This window comes from Macrotis lagotis, chromosome X (assembly GCF_037893015.1).
Source record: "Macrotis lagotis isolate mMagLag1 chromosome X, bilby.v1.9.chrom.fasta, whole genome shotgun sequence".
NCBI lineage: Eukaryota > Metazoa > Chordata > Mammalia > Peramelemorphia > Peramelidae > Macrotis > Macrotis lagotis.
The window spans coordinates 254,880,440-254,903,658 of record NC_133666.1 but is presented as its reverse complement, the minus strand read 5'-3'; the positions used below and the strand labels follow the sequence as shown (position 1 = coordinate 254,903,658).

Here is a 23,219-nt window from a genome sequence, read left to right as displayed (position 1 = left end):
CACACATTACTTTTAAATTTAGCTTGTGTTTGTACCTCCTTTTGGGGGGGGGGCAAGGCAAATGGGGTTAAGTAGCTTGCCCAAGGCCACACAGCTAGGTAATTATTAAGTGTCTGAGGCTGGATTTGAACTCAGGTACTCCCGTCTCCAGGACCAGTGCTCTATCCACTGCACCACCTAGCTGCCCCATACCTCTTTCTTAACTTCCTTTCTTCCCAATTTGGTTTGTTTCAAAAAATATTTTAAAGGCTTTCTGCTTTTAGTCACTTTTTTACTTTTCTCCTTCAATCTCTACTCTCAATTAAAAATAAAGATAAAGAAAAACAAATACTTATAATAAATGAGCATGGTGAAATGAAATCAATTCATATAATGGTGATATGTATGTGTGTGTGTGTGTGTGTGTGTGTGTGTGTATAAATGTTTATCATAAAAAATTTTAAATATGTTTGTCATGCCTGTAAATGTGTGGGTTTTTCCTGTAACTAGAGTTGGTCATCTTTCTATCAGGAAGTAGGTGGCATGTTTCATCATAGCTCCTCTGGGTAGCCTCTTAATTTATCTCTATACCTCAAATCTTTATCACTTTATTACTCCACGTAGTGCTAATATGATTTTCAAGTGCTGAACTACCCAGGTCACTTTCCTCTAACTCCAAGCATTCCCAGTTGCCTTTAAGATCAAATATAAATTATGGTATGATGTTAAAGTCTTTTGCAACCTGGGTCTAATCTAACTTTCTTACGCTTATTGGTCAAGTTGGACTGGTCTTTTTGCTGTTCTTCCTCATATGTTCTACCCTCTTTCCCATCTTTTTTGCCATTATTCAGTGGCCTAGAATATTAGAAACTGTTATCTACAAAAGTTACTTCTGGGATTAAATGAGATGATAGATGTAAATAAAGTATAGTGTAAACTTCCAAGAACCATGTGCACCTTAGCTGTGATATTGTTGCTGATAGCATCTTTATGTGTCCCCAGCAAAGTACTTTTCTTAAGTACTGGGTCTGTGATTTCTTGGTGTGGTGAACTTCCTCTAAGGGAATTTTTTTTCCCTACAAAAGCAAATCAGTAGTCCTCTGCAAAGCTTAGAAAGTGCCCTAGACCAATGGTGTTGAATAGAAAAAGATCCTTCAGACTACATGTTGACTTTAAAAAAAAATGCAAACTACTATTATCTATGTTGTATTATATTTTTATTTATTTTGTTAAACCTTTATCAATTATATTTCAGTCTGGTTCCACTGGACTCAAGAGTTTTGATGGTACTATGAGTTTGACATCTCTGATGTAGACCACTGGGGAAGTTAAATGATTTACCCAGTATCACACAATCAGTATGTATCAGCAATGAGAATTAACTCTAGTTATTCCTGTTTCAGAAAACCATTTTCTGTCCACTTGTTCTTGCTCTCTTTCTTTTTTTTCTTTTACATTATTTAATAGCGTTTCTCATGATTTCCCTGTACTTTTTTTTATGCTACTTGGTTTCATTACATTACCAAAATTTATTTAACACATCCCTCTTTATTGGACAATTGGTTGATTTTTTTAAATGACATATAATGTTGATAATATTAATGAAAATATTACTACAAATAGGTTTTTTTGGTTCTTGATTGTATTTTAAGACTATATTCCTAGTGGGACAAGGGACATAATTATCCATGTAAATTTAGGGTTGTGTTTTTTTTTTTTGGTTCATTTTCTAGGAATTCAGGAGTTTCCAGAAAATATAAAGAATTGTAAGGTTCTGACAATTGTTGAAGCCAGCGTAAATCCCATTTCAAAGTAAGTTTTCTTTTTAATGTATTTTTTCTTTTTAATATGACAAATAACTTTTAATTCAAAATAAAATTGAAAGAGCAAATATATTAACTTCATTTGTTAATTAAACTATCTTTATTTTAAAATGTTACCAATTCATTACTTCTCCTTTAAATGCTTTTTTAATTTTTGTTACAAATTGACCTCCAAAGCTATATAGACTCTTAACTTTTGCCATTTTTATAGTGGTTTATATAGTTAGGTATTTGATTCAGTCTTTCACTGGGAGGAGGAGGAGGAGGAGGAGAAGGCAGGACTTATTTGCATTTGAAAATCTAAGTCACTCTGGTACCTAAGCATCTTTTCAATCCTTGTAGTTCTCTTCTATTGTTTATAGGTACAAGTAATAAAGCTTCAGTGTCTTTGAATATTTTGTTTATTGCAGTTGACCCAAGGGACAGTAAATAGAGATCTATTCTTAGTTATGACTAATGAACAGGAGGGGGTATAAAAAAAATGATCAGAGAAGGAGGCAAGTTGCAAGAACTAAAGATAGTAACAGTTACTTTGTTTCTTATACTGTTATTCCCCCCAAATTATCAAAGACGACTGACTGTGAGCTTATTGGATTGCTTCTCTTCAAGTAAAACTCTATGGACAAAAATCACATAGTAATAGAAAACTCACAGATTGTAATCTCCATCAACATCAAGAGTTACCTAATTTCATGAGGTCTTAGAACAGTTTTAGTCTTCAGGACTCCAGAGGATCAGTCACTAAACTTTAACTAATTTTGTATAGCATCAAAACAGTAGGAACAATTGGTTGAATTTGTATCATCAAATATATCTCCTCCAAAGTATATTTTTAAAACATCCCTCAGATGTAGTCCTTCAACCCTAGCTTGAAGATAATCTTGAGGCTTCCATTCTACTCTTGGATAGTGCTAAGTGTTAGGAAATTTTTCCTAATTAAATTGGTTAAATTGACTCCTGCAACTTTTACCATTGTTTCTAGTTTAACATCCTGGGGAAAGCAGAAGATGGCTGATTGATTCCTCTTCTATGTGACAACTTTTCATGTACTTTCAAGCCTTGTCCTTCTCTCCTCCCCACATCTTCCATTACCCTGGGAATATGCTATAGTCAGTCCATATGCCCCTTTGATACATGAATTTTATGGTATCCAAAAATGGAATTATTCTTATTGCCTTCAAAGCTTCCCCATCCTCTTAACTTAACAGTTACCATTGATGGATTCTCCGTCTATTCTGTCACCTAGTGGGACAAGGGACATAATTATCTCCATGTAAATTTAGGGTGGGGGGGTTGGTTCATTTTCTAGGAATTCAGGAGTTTCCAGAAAATATAAAGAACTGTAAGGTTCTGATAATTGTTGAAGCCAGCATAAATCTAATGCTATGACTAACCATATCATTCCCCTTCTCATATAACTATCATACCTCCCCTTTGTCTACTGAGAGTTTGGCTCTGGCATATCTGTCAAGCATTTTTTCATACTTTTACCATTCCTGCTTCTATATTCTAGTCAAATTTATCTTTCTCTATTCTCTTGCTATATGACATGTTGATACCTTTGCTCATAATCTCCCTACCTGGAATGGATGATTCTCCATTCTAGCTTTTTGAAATATTTCAGTTCCATGTCTCATTTTATTCTGTGAAGCCATCCCAACTTGAGATGTGAACAATTTCCTCTCATATTTCTCATAGCACTTTGTATGAAGCTCTACATCATATACTTTTCCTATTTTTATTATAATTTTACATATATGTTTTACATCAAAAAATTTTAGAGTCAGTGACTAGCTGGTCTAAATTATACCACAAAATGTTTTTCCACCTTAAGTGATAATCTACTGCCTGCTTGATGGCATGCATTGAGGTGGGCAGCCTGTTTCCTCCAGCTGCTCATTTTGGTTTTTGATACCTAATTGTTAGGCTTGGTTTTAGGGAAAATTCTCTAAGTTTATACCCTCCCTTAACATTTTTCCTAGGCTTATGTTCTGAGGCCAAACAGAATCTGATCCTCTGTGCATTATTAGATTTTTGAATTCAGAGACTATCTGAGTTTAACTGTGTATGAGGTTTGGTGGATGAAGCTCAAGACAAGGAAATCAAGACTGAAGTTCAAATGCTACCTCTGAAAATACCAACTGTATGACACTGGCCAATTCACTTAAGCTTTCCTATCTTTAATTTCCTCTTGTAAATGGAGATAACAATAACTATTTACAGGTTTATTTGAGTAAAAATGATATAATACTTATATAAAAATATAATAATGTAAAGACTTTTACAGACCTTAAAATGTTATGTTAGTGGTGTTGGGAGTCATAGTAGTTGTAGTAGTTGTTGTAAATCTGGTATGGATCCCTACACATAGTATAATTAATTGCCTCATAAATTTTTAGATGGAATGGAATTAATATTTAATTGAAAAAGTGAATATCTTGGTCCACTGGACCAGTTAGTCTATTTTCCTTTCCCCCCTTTTACCACCTTCTCTTCTTGTCCACTTTATGATGAAAATACATTTGCCTCACCTCTCCAAATGGTATAAAAGAATGGCAGAACTGTGTCCTTTCTCTATAAACATAGGTTTTTAATCTAAAGAATTGTTTTTCACTTAAAAGTACTTCTGTTATTTCTACTGGGTTAGATAATGGCAAATAATTTTGTCATCAATTAATTATGGCAAAGCATTAGTGCTTAGTGAAAGTATCAACAAAAATTTGAAAGCAAGACAGAGTTCATTGACTAATGAGTTTTAACAAATCCTCATCAATTAGGATCAAAATTGAGTGGAAAGCTCCCCATCCCCATTTTAAACATTTTATCAAAACTTCACAACAGTTGTGCAGTCATTCTGGTTCATTTACTATTTATTCAACTCTATTATATTTATAAATGTATGTATGTACATATACACTGAAAGATATTTGTGCCTAATCAAGCATTTATTAAATGCTTATTATGTTCCAGATACTGTTCTAGGGCAGGTGGGACACAAGCACAGATAAATTGACCCTGCCCTCAGGAATCCTACATTTTCCATAGCAGTACACAACATGTACACAAAAACAGTCACTATTAACAAAAGGTGGCAATAGCATCTGCAGGAGATCAAGGAAATTTTCATATAGAAATAGCACTTGATTTCCGTTTTGAAGGAAACAAGACTTTGAAAAGGCAGAAATTACTTGCTAGAACATTCTAGGCATGAAGAAAAACCACTGAGCAAAGGCACAATGAAGGGAGAGAGGGTAGAATACATGAGGAGTAATAGTAAGAAGATAAGTGAATGTAGGAAAATTGGAAAGGCAGATTATGGCCAGGTTGGGAAGAGCTTTAAAAGTCATATCATAATTTATATTTGGTTTTAAAGGTGACAGAGAACCCTTATAGTTTGAAAAGGAGAGTGGCCTGGTTGTCCAGCCCTTGAAAATCACTTTGAAAGCTATGTGGAGGATGGTCTAAGTAGGTATAGACTTGAGGCATAGAGGTAAATTAAGAGGTCATTAAAACTCTTTAGGCTAGGCATAATGAATGCTTGAAAATGTGACCTTATCAGTAGAGAAGAGAGGATAGATGGAGCTGCCTTAGAGCTAGAAATCACGAGAATTTGCTATTGATTGGTATGTGGGGTTGAAGAACATGAGCAGTTGAGTGATGGCAAGATTATGACCCTGCGTGACTAGAAGGCTGGTGGAGTCTTCAATAGGAATAGGGAAGGTCAGTAGAAGGTGACCTTAAAGATCCCATGCTGAGTTTCAGATAGCCTCAGGACATCACATTAAGTTATTAATAATCACATTTCAAATAGCACTATTTAAATAAGGTCTTTTATATACAGCTTTATCTTTTGCTTTTAACAACAGTTTGAATATTTAAATTAAAGAAAATTATTTAGTATTCAGTTTATAGTTATCGGAATTCATCATCAGAACTTTTAACATATTATTTTTTAACTCTTTAGCTATTAGGTGATTGTCACCTTGTCATCTCTGTAAATTTGGAGACTCCATTAACATTTTTATTTCTTTATTTCTTTGTTATTTCATTGATATAGAGTAGCTGAAGAACCTTCATCTGTTGTACTTAAAACATTGCCTCAGGGCAGGCATACTGAGGCATTTACCCAATATCACAGCATGCATATATTAGAGGCATTTACTTTTCTATTTATTTTCTCAGTGCTTAGCAATGATTGCTTTTTCATTCATTCATTCATTCATTCATTCATTCATTCATATTTGTTTCTGATTCCTTAGCCTCTTGCTGATTCTTTAGCTTCTGCATCATCCTGCTTCTCTGGTTTTTATATAGCATCAAAAATAATTATTGGCAATCATCAATTGTACTCTTAAACTAATAAATTTAATTTTAAATGTTGTAGCAAGTTGTTTTTAATATGATTTATTAGTTATAGTTTTTTCCTTTCACAATTCAATTTTACATCTAAATTAGTTGCTAATCCTGTTTGAGTTTTAATCACTGTGCATTAGGTGATAACTTTTATTCTCTGTTTCTTTCTCAGTAATCTTTTTTTGTACTTAGGACATACTCATTACAAAGTGGGAACACTTTGAAGAAGGAATTAGGGGTTAATCCAAGCATGTTGTAACATCAGTGCCAGGAATTCTTTGTAAATTTCCTCTACCCATCCACCTGGCAGTTTATCCATATCCATTCTGTCTTCTCCAGTTGATTTACTCTGAACTCATTCTCCCCACATACTACCTCTGCCCATCTAATCTATTGTTTCTTTCCTAACTGCATTCAAATATTCCCAGATTTTATTCTTAGACTCTATCATTGTGCATCTTTCTTCCCTTCTTTTCTGACCTCTTCGAAATTGTTTGTTCTTAGTACCTCTGCCTCTTCTCTTAATCCGTCTCCAACTCATTTACCCAACTGAAATTATTTTCTTCAAGGTTATCAATGGTCTTTTAATTGCCAAATCTAGTTGTCTTTTATCAGTCCTCATTCTTTTTTGACTGGTTTGCCTCATTTGACACTATTAATCACTTTCTCCTTCCAGAAACCCTCTCTCTTCTGAATTTTTATGATAATACCTTCTCTTGTTTTTATGTTGTTTGTTCTCCCCCATAAAACTGCTTCATATCTATGCTAGCTTATCATTCTTTTTATGACCTCTCTAACTATGCATATTATCCAAAACTTCTGAATCCTATTCTGTCCTTGCACATACACACTCTCTTAGTGACCTTATCTTTTATGGTGTAATTATTATCTCTTGACAACTAAAAGATCTATATATCCAGCTCCATTTCCTTTCCTGAACTTTAGTCCTCAGTCGCCAACTACCTATTGGCTATTTTATCGCTATAAAATATGTCCCAGATAAAAGATATAAAAGATGTCCCAAAGATATCTCACAGTCAACATGTCCAAAAAAACCATTCTTCCCCCTGAAATGTACCTCCCTTCCAAAATTTTTTATTTCTATTGAGGTCACTATTATCCTTTCAGTCTTTAAGGTTTTCAACTTTAGTTTTCTTGTTGACTCCTCTTCCACTCATTCTAATCATTTCTCAGATTTTGCCATCTCTTTCTCTCTACAATCACCTTTCTCATCTACCCCTTTTCTATTCACACATTCTACCTTAGCTCAGATCTTCATCACCTCATGCCTAGATTACTTCAGTGGCTTCTGGGCTGGTTTCTCAGCTTCAAGTCTCTCACTTCAGTATTTCTTCCATTCTTCTGCTAAAGTTATTTTCCTTAAGAACTAATCTTAACTGTATTACTCTCCTATTTAATACTCTCCTGTGACTTCCTATTATTTCTAGGTTAAAAGAACTCTTATTGATTTTTATTGTTATTCATGACATGACGTAAGCCTATTATTTCTCTCTAATTTCATCATGCACTATTTTCCTTTCTATGCCACATGGATCTTATCTGTTACTGTCACATAGGACCTCATTTCCTTTCCCCTATGTTTGAAAAGTTCTACTTCAAACTAACATCCTATTGAATTCCTCTCTTTAGGACCCAGCTCAATAACACCACCTGCATGCATGTGCATCTATTCTTTAAACCCTCAACTGATCAGACCTTCCTTCTCAAACTGTACTGTATTTGTTGCCTGCAGTATTTGTTTGTATTGTCTCTCAAGCTTCTTGTAACCCGGGATTCTTTAATACTTTCATTTGTATCTCTAGCATCTAGTATTTCTCTTGTATCTAACATAAAATGAGGGTTTAATAAATGCTTATGGTTTCATTGATAGTTGAGGAGGGACACTGAATGGTTACAAAAAATTACTAGGTGGCATAGAGCTAGTTTGTATCAGTTGGAAGCCTTTGAATGAAGATCTTTACTCTGGAAGGCTAGTCCTTTAGCTGTCAGACCATACTGCTTTTCAGGTAAAGTCAGAAAATACCCCTAATTCCTTCAGCTGAAGTTAACCACTGTCAAATTGTGGAATAATTCTGATTTACATTGGAAAGAGTTGCCTGTACCATTGAAGTAAACCATTGTTCCTTGAAGAAGTAAGATGTTTGAAGATTATTTTGGGGATTTTTCTTAAATTTGTCCTGAATTGCATTATAAAGACCAAGAAAGTTTTTCAAAAACTTTGAAATGTTGTTTAATTGTACATGTTTTCTTATTAAATCACAACAAAAAAAAGGATTCCTCAGTTGGAGAACCACAGATTGAAACATTAGAGATACATACTGGTATCATGTGCTCTTAAAAAACTCTTTGATGACTACTCCAAATCATATTAAAACATTGTCCGTGAATCAAATTTATATTATTTTTCCATACAGACTTCCTGATGGATTTTCTCAACTGTTGAACCTAACTCAGCTGTATCTGAATGATGCTTTCCTTGAGTTCTTGCCAGCCAATTTTGGCAGGTAAGTTGTATTTATATGTAGTTTTTATTTTTTCAAATGCATATAATAACACAGGTATCTTTGTTAATTAACTTTTCAAAGTTTTTCATTTATTAAAATTGTGATTGTTATTTTTCACAGTTTTTTCACTTTACCTCTATAATGTTCTTCTTTTGACCATTTTCATTTAAATTGTATTGGGGGAAACCCAATAAATTAGTTACTTTTAATATATACTATATTGTATTTTGAATAGTAAAATTGTAGAATTTTAGAGTTGCAAAAGAATGTCATAGATTATAAGATCCAACTATGTCATCCTTTCACAGATGGATAAACTGAGGCCCATAGTATGGAAATGATTTTTCCAAGGCCACACAGTTTTTAGGTTGCTCTTTGCATTATGTCATCTTGCTTTTCTAAATTTGGAAATATTCAGAATTTAAACAAAAAATATGGTAAATTTCATTTCATGGTGTTATCAAATGCCCCATAATATTTTTTCAAATACTAGATACAGTATTTTTTCTAATCATTTATTTGCACTTTGTTCTTCACCTCCCTAATAGTCATCCTTATACAGTTGTTGGTGATCCTCATTGGTTCTTTTTTAATTATAATCAGTACAATTTCCTATTTATTCTTATTTTATCCTCTTGCTCTTATTTCTCAGATAGTGAAACCAAGGCCCAAGGAGGCAGTGAGGTTTATGTATTGAATCAAGAATCAAGTTGGAACTAGAAATCAAAGATTTTTACTAAACCATATTGTTTAAGTGACAAGGAACATGAATGTCTTTCTTTTTATTCTACCTGTCCTTCTTCTACAACAAAATGAAACTACCAAAACCCCCCAATAACCAAGATAAAGGGAGAGAGCTCCATGGCTTAGCCTCCAACAAATTTGTAGCTGAATATAAAATTAAAACTGATCATCAGTGGAAAAATGTTTTCTTTGTCTAATATAGACATTCCTTCACTTCCTTACTGTTTCCCAGATCTATATTTAGCCTTCTAATGTTTCTCCTTAGTTCCATCCTGCATTAACAACTGCCTTTTGTCCATCTCCAATTGGAGAAGCTTTTGGCATCTTATAATCAAAATAGCTAAAATAGAACTCTTTATCTCACCCTCACCCTTACTCCCAAGCCTCTTACTTCATAATTTTCCTAAGGGTACTCCAATCATTCAGGCTTGCATTCAGTTGTGTCAGATCTTGTTAATGTATGCAACATCACTTATCTATAACTTCTTTCCTCTACTTAATAGAACTACCATGTTGGTTCAAGCTTATTATTGTATGATATAATATCATGATATTACTTGAAAGATAATACTCCTTCAGGCAGTTTCTATTTAGTTTCTATGCCTCAGATCTTTGCCTTTTCTAATTCATTCTCCACACAGCTGTCAATGTATTGTTTATAAAGTAGACATCTAACTGTATTACCTCCTATTCAGCAACTCTATTTGCTCTCCTATCTTTGGCATGTAAGCTTTCCATTATGTGGTCTCTTCCTGCCTTTAATTATTACCTCCCCTCTATTTCCTCAGCGTTCTATCCATACTGTCCTGCTTCTTGTCAAGTTTGTTGCTAACTTGAAGGGAATGTTGAGCCAACACACAGTTGGCAACAGTGTAACAGAAAAGGAGTGGGCAGCTTTCAGAGATCTGATGTACAGCACTGCATTTGTTCATCTGAGCCAGAACACTCACAAATATCAAGATTGGTTTGATGCATAAGATAAGGAAACATAGAAGCTGCTAAATGAAAAACAAGAACCCCACAGGGTTTACCAACAGGTTGAGTCATTCATGTCTAAAAAAGGCAGGATTTAGAGCTAGATGAACAGAACCAGAAGAATATTGTACACCATAACAGCAACATGGGGTTGATGATCAATTTTAATGGACTTGCTCATTTCAACATGTAATAATCAGGGACAATTTTAGGGTATCTGCAATGGAGAATACTATCTGTATCCAAAGAAAGAATTGTAGAGTTTAAACAAAGACTATTAACTTCAAGTAAAAAAAAGTTGTCTTATGTTTTATATAATTTTGCTATCTCTTATATTTTTTTCCTTAAGGATATGATTTTTTTCTCAAAACATTCAATTTTGATCAATGTATATCATGGAAACAATGTAAAATCAATCACACTGCCTTCTGTGTGGGGGGTCGTGGGAGGTAAGTGAGGTTGGGAGGAAAATTGTAAAATTCAAAAAAAATTTTAACAAGGCAGCATTTAATTCCATCAAAAATAAAGTACTAGAGAACCTTAGAAAGATACAGGATGGGGCAGCTAGGTGGTACAGTGGATAGAGCACCAACCCTGGAGTCAGGAGTACCTGAGTTCAAATCTGGCCTCAGACACTTAATAATTACCTAGCTGTGTGGCCTTGGGCAAGCCATTTAACCCCATTGCCTTGCAAAAACCTTTAAAAAAAAAAGAAAGATACAGGACTCTTGGCTCGGTAAGAAGGCAGATGAAATTCAGTTTTATGTAGACAGTAGCAATCCAAAGTGCTTTTATGATGCCTCAAAGGCTATTTATGGGCCAAAGACATGGTGCAAGTCAGCTACTCAGTGCTGATGAAGCTAGAGATGGGCTGAACACTTCCATATTCTTCTTAACAGTCTTTCATCAATCAATGGAGAAGCTCTTGACCATTTATCTTAAGTTGAAGTCAATCTATTCCTAGCTGAAGCTCCAACTGAGGAAGAGGTTTTGAATACCATTAGGCTCCTTTCAAGTGGCAAAACACTTGGTGTTGATTCTGTTCCAACTGAGATCTATAAAGTGGGGGACCCAATGCTTATCCAAAAGTTGACACATTTTCCAGGTTAAATGGCATGAAGTGATTATCCCCCGGGAATTCAAGGATGCCTCTATTGTCCATCTTCATAGAGGTAAAGGGAATAGATTGTCCTGTGACCATCATAGGGGTATTTCTCTTTTTGTCATTGCTGGTAAGGTTCTTGCTAGAGTCATCCTCAATAGGCTAATCCTTCACCTGGAAGATGGTCACCTCTCTGAGAGCCAGTGTGGCTTCAGAAAGGGTTAAAGAACAGTCAATATGGTGTTTGCTGCCTGACAACTCCAAGAAAAAATGCCAGGAACAGAACAGAGGTCTGTATGCAACATTTGTAGATCTGACCAAGGCCTTTGATAACAATCAGTAGTGTGGGCTTGTGGAAAATTATGTCAAAATTTGATTGCCTGGAGAAGTTCATCAGTATTGTATGTCAATTTCATGATGACAAGCGTGTTCGGTTTCTCAATAATGGATGATACTCTCGAGATTTTCCACTCACCAATGGAGTGAAACAAGGCTGTGTCCTTGCTCTCATTCTTTTTAGCATAATGTTTTCTGCTGTGTTATCAAATGCCCTCACTGAGGATGAACACAACATTAAGGTCAGCTACTACACATATGGCTTGTAGCCTTTTTGAGCTGAAGAATTTGCCAAGATTTAAGTGGAGGGAGTGTTGGTGCATGATCTTCTGTTTGCAGATGACTGTGCACTCAATACAGCCTCTGAAACTGAGCTGCAACAAAGTATGGATTGATTCTCTGCTGCTTATGCCAATTTTGGTTTAACAATTAACAGCAAGAAAGCTTAGATGCTCCATCAACCAGCATCATACTATCCATATGTGGTGGAACCATTGATTACAACAAATGGAGGATTTTAAATATTGTGGACGAGTTCCTTATCTTGGCACTGTATTTTCCAGGAAGGTTCACATTGGGGTTTTTTTTTGGGGGGGGGTGGATTTTTGCAAGGCGTTGGGGTTAAGTAACGTGCCCAAGGTCACACAGCTAAGTAAGGATTAAGTGTTTGAGTTCGGATTTGAACTCAGATCCTCCTGACTCCGGGGCCAGTGCTCTATCGATACACTGTGCCAACTAGCTGCCCCTACTGAAGGTCTCTCTTAAGAACTTTAGAATTGATTTTGCAGCATGGGAGACACTAGCACAGAACTGCCTTCATGGCATGCCGTCATCAGAGAGAATGCTTTGTTTATGAACAAGGCAGAATTGAAACAGTTTCAAAGGAAATGTGAGATATGTAAGTTTAGAGTGGACACTCTACATTGAGCATTCTGAGCTAGCATTGGTCTGATCAGTCACAGTCAAACATAGTAATGTCTTTTTTGGTCTTCTTTGATAATAAAGGACAAGAACCAACCCAATACCCTAACTAGTACCTTCCTTTCTGAGATAATCGTCCTTCTTATCTTGCATATCTACTTATTTGAATGTTATATTCTTCCATTAGAATGTTGTCTGATTGATTTTATGCCTCTCTTACTTATCTCTGCCTCTTAGTTTGTGTTTTCCTTTAATGTATTAGTTCAAATGATACTTCTCTGATAACTTGTCCCCCAGAGAGGAAGGGAGGGATGTGAATGATGGTGGAGAGGGTAGACCATAGAGGAGAGTAGTCAGATATCACACATTTTCTTTTTAACTTCTTGAAAGGGGCTGGGATTGGATGGCCTGTCCAGGACAACAGGGCCAGGTGGTTGCTGGGCCTTAGGGGTGGTATGTGGGTTCGGGGCCTCTTGACCCCAGGGCCAGTGATCAGTCTGCTGTGCCACTCAGCTACCCTACAGCACATTTAAGAAGAGGGACAGAGTGAAAGGAGAGAGAAAATATAGTATATGGTAGTGGGGAAGTATGAATGGAGGGAGTTGTGATCAGCAATGGCAACGGTGGAAAAATATGGAAGTAGCTTTTGTGATGGACTTATAAAGAATATGCTCCACCTACAACAGAGCTGGTGATGTTGGAACACAGACTGAAGCACATCTTTAAAAATTTTTTTCTCTTTTATTGCTCATAAGGGTCTATTTTTTGGGGGGGAGGGGGCATTATGTTTACTCTTAAACAAGAATATTTTAGTAATGTATTAAAAAAAATCATTTGAAAACTTGACCCCACACCCCAAACTGTCAGTCATCTTTTTTTTTTCCAGTTTGGCTTGAATTATGCTTCTCTGTATATTAAGGGAAAAGTTAAATATTTTCTCAATTGCTTTTGTTTGTATTTAATAAATGATGGTTAATTGCTTTCTCAACAGCCTCCAAATTGTCCTTCAGCCTGCAACTGTTGTGGTTTTGTTGGAACTCTAGCTCTCTATATATTTGAATGAAATTCTGCTGCTTCTTCCTTCAAATGTGTTGACTACACTGTCATTGATTCAGAATTTTATTATGTAAATCTTGACAGATTTTCTTGTTTTTTTATCTTCTGTTCATAAATACTCATGAACTGGCTTAATTAGATGTCTTGCCCAGCTTTTTGTAAACTTATTTATTCCCTTCACTGTTTCTTGCTGTTGTGTTAGGTACTTCAGTGTATAATTTTACATTATTCTTCCTTGTAACATTTTACAAAGGTTTTTAAATTCTTGTTTCTTTTATGTGGCCATGCATTTACTAGGTTCTTTAATTGTACTCATTATTTCCATTGACATAAAAATTAAATTTACTAAACAAATTATGATAGCACTTGTCAGTGTGTGTTCTTTTTTCTGTTTCCCAATTTAGATCATTTTGTTTAAATAGTTTAATTTGGAGTTATTTCAATTACGAATACTCTCTTATATATACTTCATTTTTATTATTCTAATTTGGTATTAATTTTCACCTTTGCTTTCTTTAATAAGTTAAGTGTACAGAGAAAGCTGATTTGGAAATGACTTCCTCATTATTTATCAGTTATTTTCAGTCAGCATATTTTTTAAGTGTTATAGTTACCTTTTGTTTTTATTACTAGTCACTTTTCTGTAACTTTTCCCTTTATCTATAAATTACCTTGTAATAGTAAACATCCTTTTTCTTTCTTTTTTTTTGGTGGGGCAGCGGGGTTAAATGACTTTCCCAAGGTCACACAGTAAGTGTTAAGTGCCTGAGACTGAATTTTAACTCAGGTCCTCTCACTGCAGGGCAGGTGCTCTCTCTACTGCATCACCTAACTTCCCCAAACAATATCATCTTAAGACAAACCAACAAACATGGAGGCTAGGTCTGACAATTTATATCATATTCTACTTCGATAAGCTCTAACTCTCTACTGAAAGAAAGATAACTGTTTTCTTATCAGTTCTTTTGGTTTGATATTGTTCCTTTCACTTCATTAGAATAGAATTCTTAGATCTTGAATTAGAAGGCTTTCAAAGGATAGTTCTTGGTATAGTAGTCTCTTCTTCAAAAAGCGGAGTTGTCTCTTTTCCCAAATCAGCAATCTAAGAAGCACCAAAAATATTAAAACAAAGTCAGAAGACTGAAAAATAGAAGAAAATTAAAGATTTCAAATTGGAAGCAACTGACCTGAAAAACAGATTGAGGAGAAAAACCAAGAATCCTTGGACTTAGCTGATTGTCATAATCAAAAAAAAAAACCTTGATATCATATTAAAAGAAATCTTTTAGAACTGGTGGGTATGTGGAAATTGAACCAACAGTCATCTCCTGAAAGAAACTTTCAAATAAGGGCAGCTAGGTGGCGCAGTGGATAAAGCACCGGCCCTGGAGTCAGGAGTCCCTGAGTTCAAATCTGGCCTCAGACACTTAATAATTACCTAACTCTGTGGCCTTGGGCAAGCCACTTAACCCCATTTGCCTTGCAAAAACCTAAAAAAAACCCAAACACTTCCAAATAAAAGTCCCAAGAACATGATACTTAAAATCCAGAGCAACCTGTTTAGGAAAAATATACCCCCTCCCCCCCAAAAAATTCAAGTACCAAGAAGCCACAGCTAAGATTATACCCTAAATTGCAGAGAACTTAATGGCTAAAAATAACTTGCCTATCAAAACTGAACAAAATGTAAATGGAGGGAAAAAAAAAGAAGTAAGTTAGAAGACTTCCTAGCTTTCCTAATGAAAAAGATTAGAACTATGTAGAATTTTTGAAGTTCAAAGGAGTGAACGTAACATAAAAAGTTAAACATGAATGAACTGTAAGAAAAAGAGGCCCTCAAAAAGATAGCCACCCCTTATATTTCCTTAAAAGTATTCTTAAGTATATTTTGCTGTTCAAGCTTTTCTGAAATAGAAATGTTTTTATTATATTTTTGTTCCCTCTTGGGAACATTGTAGTTAAATAATAAAATTTTTATTTCCCATGAGTATGGCACATAGTGACCACATAATAAATGTTTTGTATCTGTTATATCTATTTATATTATAAATACACCCTTAATTTAGTAACTTTGTCTTGCCATTCATCTAGAAAAAGGAACCAAATTTTGATTTTAATCTCTCTCTCTCTCTCTCTCTCTCTCCCCCCCCCTCTCCTCTTTCTCTCCCTCCCTCCCTAATTTTACAGGTTAACAAAACTTCAGATTTTGGAACTTAGAGAAAACCAGTTGAAAATGTTGCCAAAGTAAGTAAAGATATACTATTAATGTTATATGATTTCTTTTTTTAATTAACTTTTTCAAAAGTATAAATCTATTTTTTTTTTCATTTTTATCCCTCTCCCTTTATCACTGTAGGCAAAGCAACATAAAGGAGAACCTTTGTAATAAAGTTATTGTCAAACAAAATAATTCTTACTGACCATATCCTCAGATGTGTCATATTCTGAATATTGGACTTCATTTTTGATTATTTTTCCTTTCATTGGTCAGAGTTTTCAAATATTTCAAAATAGTTCCTTTTTATACTATAGTATCCATTTTTTCCCTTCTACTCACTTCACAATGCATCAATTTAATCAAATCTTTTAAGGTCTCTGAATCAATTTCTTCCATTCTTGTAGTCCATTAGTATTCCAACACATTCTTACAATTTCTACTATAATTTCCTAATCTTCTAATCCATATGCATATATATATGTGTTTATGTGAATGTGTGTGTGTATAAAATTTCTACTTATTTTCCATTATAAAAAAGAAGGTATCAACATTTTTGTAGATAATTTGTATACAAGATTTTGTATAATTTTTCCCTCTTTTTCTTTTTTTTTTTTTGTTTCTGATTTTGCAAGGCAATAGGTTTAAGTAACTTGGCCAAGATCAAGTAATTATTAAGTGTCTTGAGACCAGATTTGAACTCAGGTCCTCCTGATTCTAGGCCAGTGCTCTATCCATTGTGCTACCTAGTTGCCCCAGAATTTTTCCCTCTTTCTTTGATCTTTGATAGGCATAGTAGTTGAATTTCTGGGGCAAAGAATGTGCATCTAATAGTAACTTTAGAAAAATAGTTTCAAATTGCTTTTTAGAATGGCTGGATCATTTACAACTCTATCAGGAGTGCATTCTCATTCCTGTTTTTTCTTCAATACTCTCCCAACAGTTTTCATTTTCCTTTTTTGTCACCTTTGTCAGTCTTTACTTTGTTTTCATGTTGTACATTTATCCAAATTGAGTGTGATGAGAGAGAAATCATACTTTCATCATTTTTCAATTGGTAAATGGTTTTTGTTTTCATAAATTTTAATCAGTTCATAATATCTTAAAAATAGACATTTTTCAGAGAAACTTTCTGCAAAAGATTTTTTTCCCTTTACCTGTTCTCTTGACTTCATTGGCTCTGTTTATGCAATACTTTTAATTTTATGTAACTAAAGTTAAGCATTTTATATCTTGTTATTCCCTCCATTATTTGTTTGGTCATGAACCATTCTCCAATCCATATATCCAAGAGGTAAATTCAGCCTTGTTCCTTTAATAGTTTTTTTATAGTGTAACATCTTTTATCTAGGTATCCATTTGGAGGTTATCTTTCTATATGGTGTGAGGTATTAGCTAAATCTAATTTCTTTCCTTGTATGGTCTGGTTTTTTCCAGGATTTTTGTTAAATACTATATTTTTGTCCCAGTAGCAGGGGTCTTTGAATTAGATCTCCTTTCTTTCCACTAATTTTTTTTCATTATTTTCCTTAAAAATCTTTCCTTTTCTACTAGATGAATTTAATTATTATTTCTTTCTATCCCTATAAAGGAATCTTGGTAATTTGATACTTAATTAAGTCTGCAGTTATATGTGGTCATTTATAAAATTATAAATTTTACAAGTAGAAATATAAATTATTTGAGGAAGTAAAATATGTATTTCAAAGAATATTAGTTAATGTATTTTGTGGACACTAGTAAACATACATACTTTAGAAGGATTAGGAAATATTACATTGTATATATCATATTATTTCTAGTTCGGCTACTAGAAATCTGATCCATTTGTAAAAAGATATGAACCAGAAAGGAAGCAAAAAGATTCCTGAGCAACTTAGGGTCACAAATTCAATGCCCTGGATTTTAATTTTATCATCAGTTTCATTTAGTAGTCACTCTTTCATCTGCACAGTTTTGTAAAAAGGTTAACTATCTGATTTCCAGGCCTACAATAGGTCAGAAGCAAATAGGAGAAATGGTATTGCTGCAGATATAAATTATCACAGAATTACAGAGTATATCAAAGGACTTAAAATCTAAACTTGAACCAAAGAATCACTCCCACTCCAACAGTATCTTAAGGTGACCATCCATCCCCTCCTTGAAAACCTTTGCTTGAATCCTTTCAAAGTGACAGGGAGCTAACCTTCCTCTCCCCTCAACTCCAGCTCCCCAAATGCCTTATATGCTGTGTGTGTGTGTGTGTGTGTGTGTGTGTGTGTGTGTGTGTGTGTATTTATATGTATATGTTATCTTCTACATTGAAATCTCCATACCTCTGCATATATACTTCTGTGTCTCTTCAGTTATTTTTGACTTAAACTCTTGAAAAGGAAGCCCAGTTTGATCTGTTTTTCTTCCCCTTATTTCCAAGTCTCCCACCCTCTTCCATTTATTGCTTCCCCACCCCAGTTTTGCAGTTTTGCTTTCTAGTTCCTTTTTCTCTCTTGATTTCATGATTTCATTTCCCTCCTTTCTTCATTCCATTACTGTCCTTTAACTTATTGTTTTAACTTTAATTTTTCTGCTTTTTCTGAAAAGCATTTCTTTACCTCATTCTCTTCATTATTTCTCTTACCTAGTTCATCTAAACTTTGAATAATATAATATAATATAATATAATTCATTCTTCACGTAGTTGTATATATCATTGTATATTAGATTTAGCTAATACCTCACACCATATATATCAATATAATTCATTCTTCACATAGTCCACTGTATGTATGATTATATTACAGAGCATTAAATTTTAAGTTTCATATAAAAACATGTGATTGGTCTGATTATTGCAATTATCTGTTATTTCACCTTAATATTTATCAAATTTGCTATATTTTTTATTTTTTTGCCACAATGGCCCATAATTATTTCATTGATTTATTGATGTCAGTTTATACAATGAAATGATGATGTAACTAAAACCCTAAATTTTATTAATGATGATAATGATGATGATGATTAATGATTTCCAGATTTTGTATGAGATTGGAATGGAAGCCATAATAGTCAACTTAACATTTATTAAGGGCCTACTGTGAACCAGGCCTGTACTGTGTAGTTTAGTAACATTTTGATCCTCACAACAATGCTATGAGGGTTTGTGTTGTTAAAATCATCAGTTTACATTTGAGGAAATTGAGGCAGATTTATTGACTTGCTAGTTAAGAGTTTGAGGCCAAATATGAATTCACATCTTTCTCCTTCTTCTTATATACTGCATTACCTAGTTATTACCTAGTTGTCTCTAGGGTAGTAGAGACATGAGTGATATCATTAGAACTGTGCTACTGGAAAATAATTTTGGTAGCTAAGTGAAATATAACTTAGACTAGGTAGAGACAGAACAAATAATAAAACTGGAAGATTTTTGCAGTAATCCAGGTTATTAGTGTTAAGCTATAGTGCTTGTGATGTGAGTAGGAAATGAGGAACTCATGAGAGATGTTGTGGAGACAAAATTTGACAACTGATCAGTGTGAATGAGGAGTTGAGGATGAAATTAGAGTTGCAAACCTGTGAGATTGGAAGTATGGTGCCTGCAGAAGAATAGAGAAGTTTGGAAATGGCATGGATTTGGGGGAAGCTAAGTTCTTTATTTGACATTTAAATAAATACTTAGAAGGCATAGTTCATGATGTTTGACTAGGGTTCAGAAGAAGAGAGACAAGGGTTCAGTGTACAGTTTTGGGAACTGCATTCATATAATAATTGATCGCTGGAGAATATAACATATTGCAAGGAAGGTCAGTCAGGATAAAGATTAAGAAAAGGACATTAAATTTGGCAATTAAGAGAGGAATGGTAGCTTTGGATATAGGACATTTACTTGAGGGAATGAGCTTGGAAGCCATATTGCTACATTCTAGAAGATAATGAAGAAAATGACTGGATGCAGACAATAAGGATAGAGGGTTTTTTCCAAGGAGTTTAGCTTTTGGTTCACTGCTTCTTTTCTCTTGTATCTCCAAATAGTGGAGTAGAAGTAATACATATATTTGGTTTTGTTCTTTCTACCAATTCCTCTCCTTCATCCTTACAAAGGCTGGCATGAAATTATATCTCTCATTTGATAATTCACATTTTTAAGATGATTTTACAAACCATAAAATCTGACAATAATCCTTGATTTCCTTCAAGACTCAGATAATACACTATTTTCATGAGGTCTTTTGTTAATGCCTTTCTTCTCTAAGGTTATTTTGTATCTCCTTGCATGTATCCTGTATGCATATATTTACACATATTATCTTTCCCATTAGAATGTAAATTTCTTTTGCTGGGAATATTTTGCTTACTATTATTTCCCTGGCATTTAGCTTAGCTCATGGTAGTACTTTGCTTACAAATTGCTCTCAAGCTAGAAAGAAAATAAGAAAAAGAAATCAGTGTAAGATTGATATGGAAATGTAAGTTGCAAAAAGAAGAATAAAACAAATGGGATAGATAAAAGTAAAAGTTTAGGGAGGAAAATAGGTTCATATGTACATTTATATAACTTTGCTATCATTTTATTTTTTTACTTTTTCCCTCAAAATGCTAAAATAATCTTTGTGGATCTTTTAGCTATTCCATTTCATTAACTTTGTCTATATGATAATTTAGTGGATAAAAAGTCTCATTGATATTTTTCTGTTATTGGTATTAGTGTAATATTGTTGTCAAATATTTATATTCCCTTTTAAAAGTTAGACCTTATTGTCTCCTTGATTTTTTTTAAAAGTTTTTTGAAGTTTTCTTTTGAATGATTTAAAATATTATTGGATATTGCTTTAGAATGATGGATTTAGAGCTTAGAAGAACCTCATAGGGTAGCTAGTTCCTCATTTATTGTGGATGAGAAAACTGAAGTTAGAGAAATGTACTATTTTCTCCAGGTTTGTAAAGGTCTAGTAAGTGAAAGAGACAGAATTCAATTCTAAATCCTTTGTCTATGACTATATCCTATGCATTATCCCACCCTTCCTCTAATATCTAGGGAGATAATCATGTTTTTCTTGAGATTCAGAGGAATATGCATACATAAAAGTTGATTTTTAAAAAGATCAAAATTAGAGGGGTAGTACTAAATTAATTTTAACTTAATTCATTTGAACCAACTTAACTAAATATTAAGATCCCAATTCTATTAGTCATGGTGATCTGCATAGGGAATTGAGAAGTGAAGTGATTAGCCCTTGAAGTGTTGGAAATAAAGTCTTGAACTCAACTTCTCTTGACTCTGAAATTATCCCTATCCATTATAGAAATTATCCCTATCCATATAGAACACTGCTCACTTTAATAAACCATTAGAATACTGTTCATTTAAATATGGCTATTTTTGTAATAATTTTTTTTAATTTATTCACACAGAACCATGAATAGACTGACTCAGATGGAGAGATTAGATTTGGGAAGTAATGAATTCACAGAAGTGGTAAGTTAATATGTACAAAATTGATTTATCATTTTCATACCTGAATCAGCTGATTCTCTTGACTTCTCTGATTTTGTCAATGGTATCATCCATCCTTCAAAACACTGAGACTCAAAAATCTCTTATAAATCATTTCAATTTCAATTCAGCAGTGGTTTTCACATTCTATCATCTGTCATAAGATCATAAGTTTAGAGACATGATCCTAGTCCAACACCTTCATTTCATAGAAGAGGAAATCAAGATCCACAGGGATAAAATGACTTCCCTATGATCTTACTGGTAGATAGTAGGTCTAAGATTTGAATTCAGATCTCTTGATTGCTGATCCATCATGCTATTTTATTTCATTCCTACTACCCTAATTTAAACCCTCTTGTTTATGGCTATAATATTCTTACTGGCATCACTTCCTCTAGTCTCTGGCCCTCCATTTCCTTGATACTGTTATCAGAATAATTTTTTAAAGGATAACTCTTTTCTTACTATGCATTCGCTCAAAAACCCAGTTTACTAGCTCTCAATTGCCTAGAACAGTGGTGTCAAACTCAGAAATGGGGGCCACTAACTGACTTTGGAAACCATGTATTAATAATATCTGTGTCCTGTTGTATTTTTTTTTGTTAAATATTTGTATCATATATTCTAGTTCCTGCTTGGAGCATCATTGGGCATGTTTGATTCTTCTGGGATAGACAGTAAAATTCAAATTTAGCTATCAGCATTGTCTGCAATCTGTTGTCAACCTATCGTCCTAGCCTTTTCAACCATTTCTCCTCATACACCTTTTACTTGAACCAAATAGATATGCTTAATATTAATTGAACATGACATATGCTTGCACCCTATACCTGAATTTTGAGGTTCATTATTTTCCTTCTTGGAATCCTCTGTCATTCATCTCTATCAGTGAAGGACCAGTATTACTAACTACCTTGCTGATTCTCCGTCCACTATGCCACATTGCCCCTGAAATGTTCTAAGCAAAGAGTTACAAATAGTTCTCATATATTATTTATCTTTTTCTTTCCAAATAGCCTGAAGTACTTGAACAACTTAATGGGTTAAAAGAATTTTGGATGGATGGTAATAGACTGACTTTTATTCCAGGGGTATGTATCTGAAGTTATAAATGTTTCATTTGCTGTTAGTTTGTTTTTTACTAATTCATTAGTCTGTGTAGGAGATTTACTTCCATCTGTATTACTCAGGACTGTGTGATATTCTTGTTATAGCTCAATTCGTTGTTGAACACTGATCAACTTACTCTCCTTTTTGTCATTGCTCATTAAGCTTACCTTTCTAGGCATATTAATCTGCATTTGTCTTTAAGGAATTATTTGAATCTAAAATTTCCTCAATTAGAAGAGGCCTTTCGTCTGGGGAATGGCTGGGCAAATTGTTGTATATGATTGAGGTGGGATTCTATTGGACTATAAAAAGTGATGAGCAAGATGATTCCCAAAAAAACCCAGAAAGACTTTATAAGAACTGATAAAAGTGAAGTAAGCAGAACCAGAAAAATAATGTTTTGTCTCTCATTCTTTAATGACATCAGGGATGTCATAACAAGCAAGTGAATTGGATTTGAGTGAAGTAGGCTGTTCTAAGTCACCAGCCTCACTTTCTCCTCCAGAGCCATTTGGGTCCAGCGGCCAGATACAAATCAGGATGACTGGAGATGTTCTTGGATGCAAGGCAATCAGGGTTAAGTGTCTTGCCCAGGGTC

At 34.1% G+C, this 23,219-nt stretch overlaps 1 protein-coding gene across 7 annotated transcripts in view; it reads left to right on the top strand.

Annotated features, from left to right (window-relative positions):
• Positions 1–23,219, top strand: part of ERBIN (erbb2 interacting protein) — a 202,214-nt gene that overhangs the window by 124,339 nt on the left and 54,656 nt on the right. For all 7 annotated transcript variants that reach the window (XM_074206738.1, XM_074206736.1, XM_074206735.1 and 4 more), the window contains 5 exons: positions 1,713–1,791; positions 8,591–8,680; positions 16,002–16,058; positions 21,427–21,490; positions 22,528–22,602. In XM_074206738.1, coding sequence (XP_074062839.1) covers positions 1,713–1,791; positions 8,591–8,680; positions 16,002–16,058; positions 21,427–21,490; positions 22,528–22,602 — 365 coding nt within the window. The remainder of the gene's footprint in view (positions 1–1,712; positions 1,792–8,590; positions 8,681–16,001; positions 16,059–21,426; positions 21,491–22,527; positions 22,603–23,219) is intronic.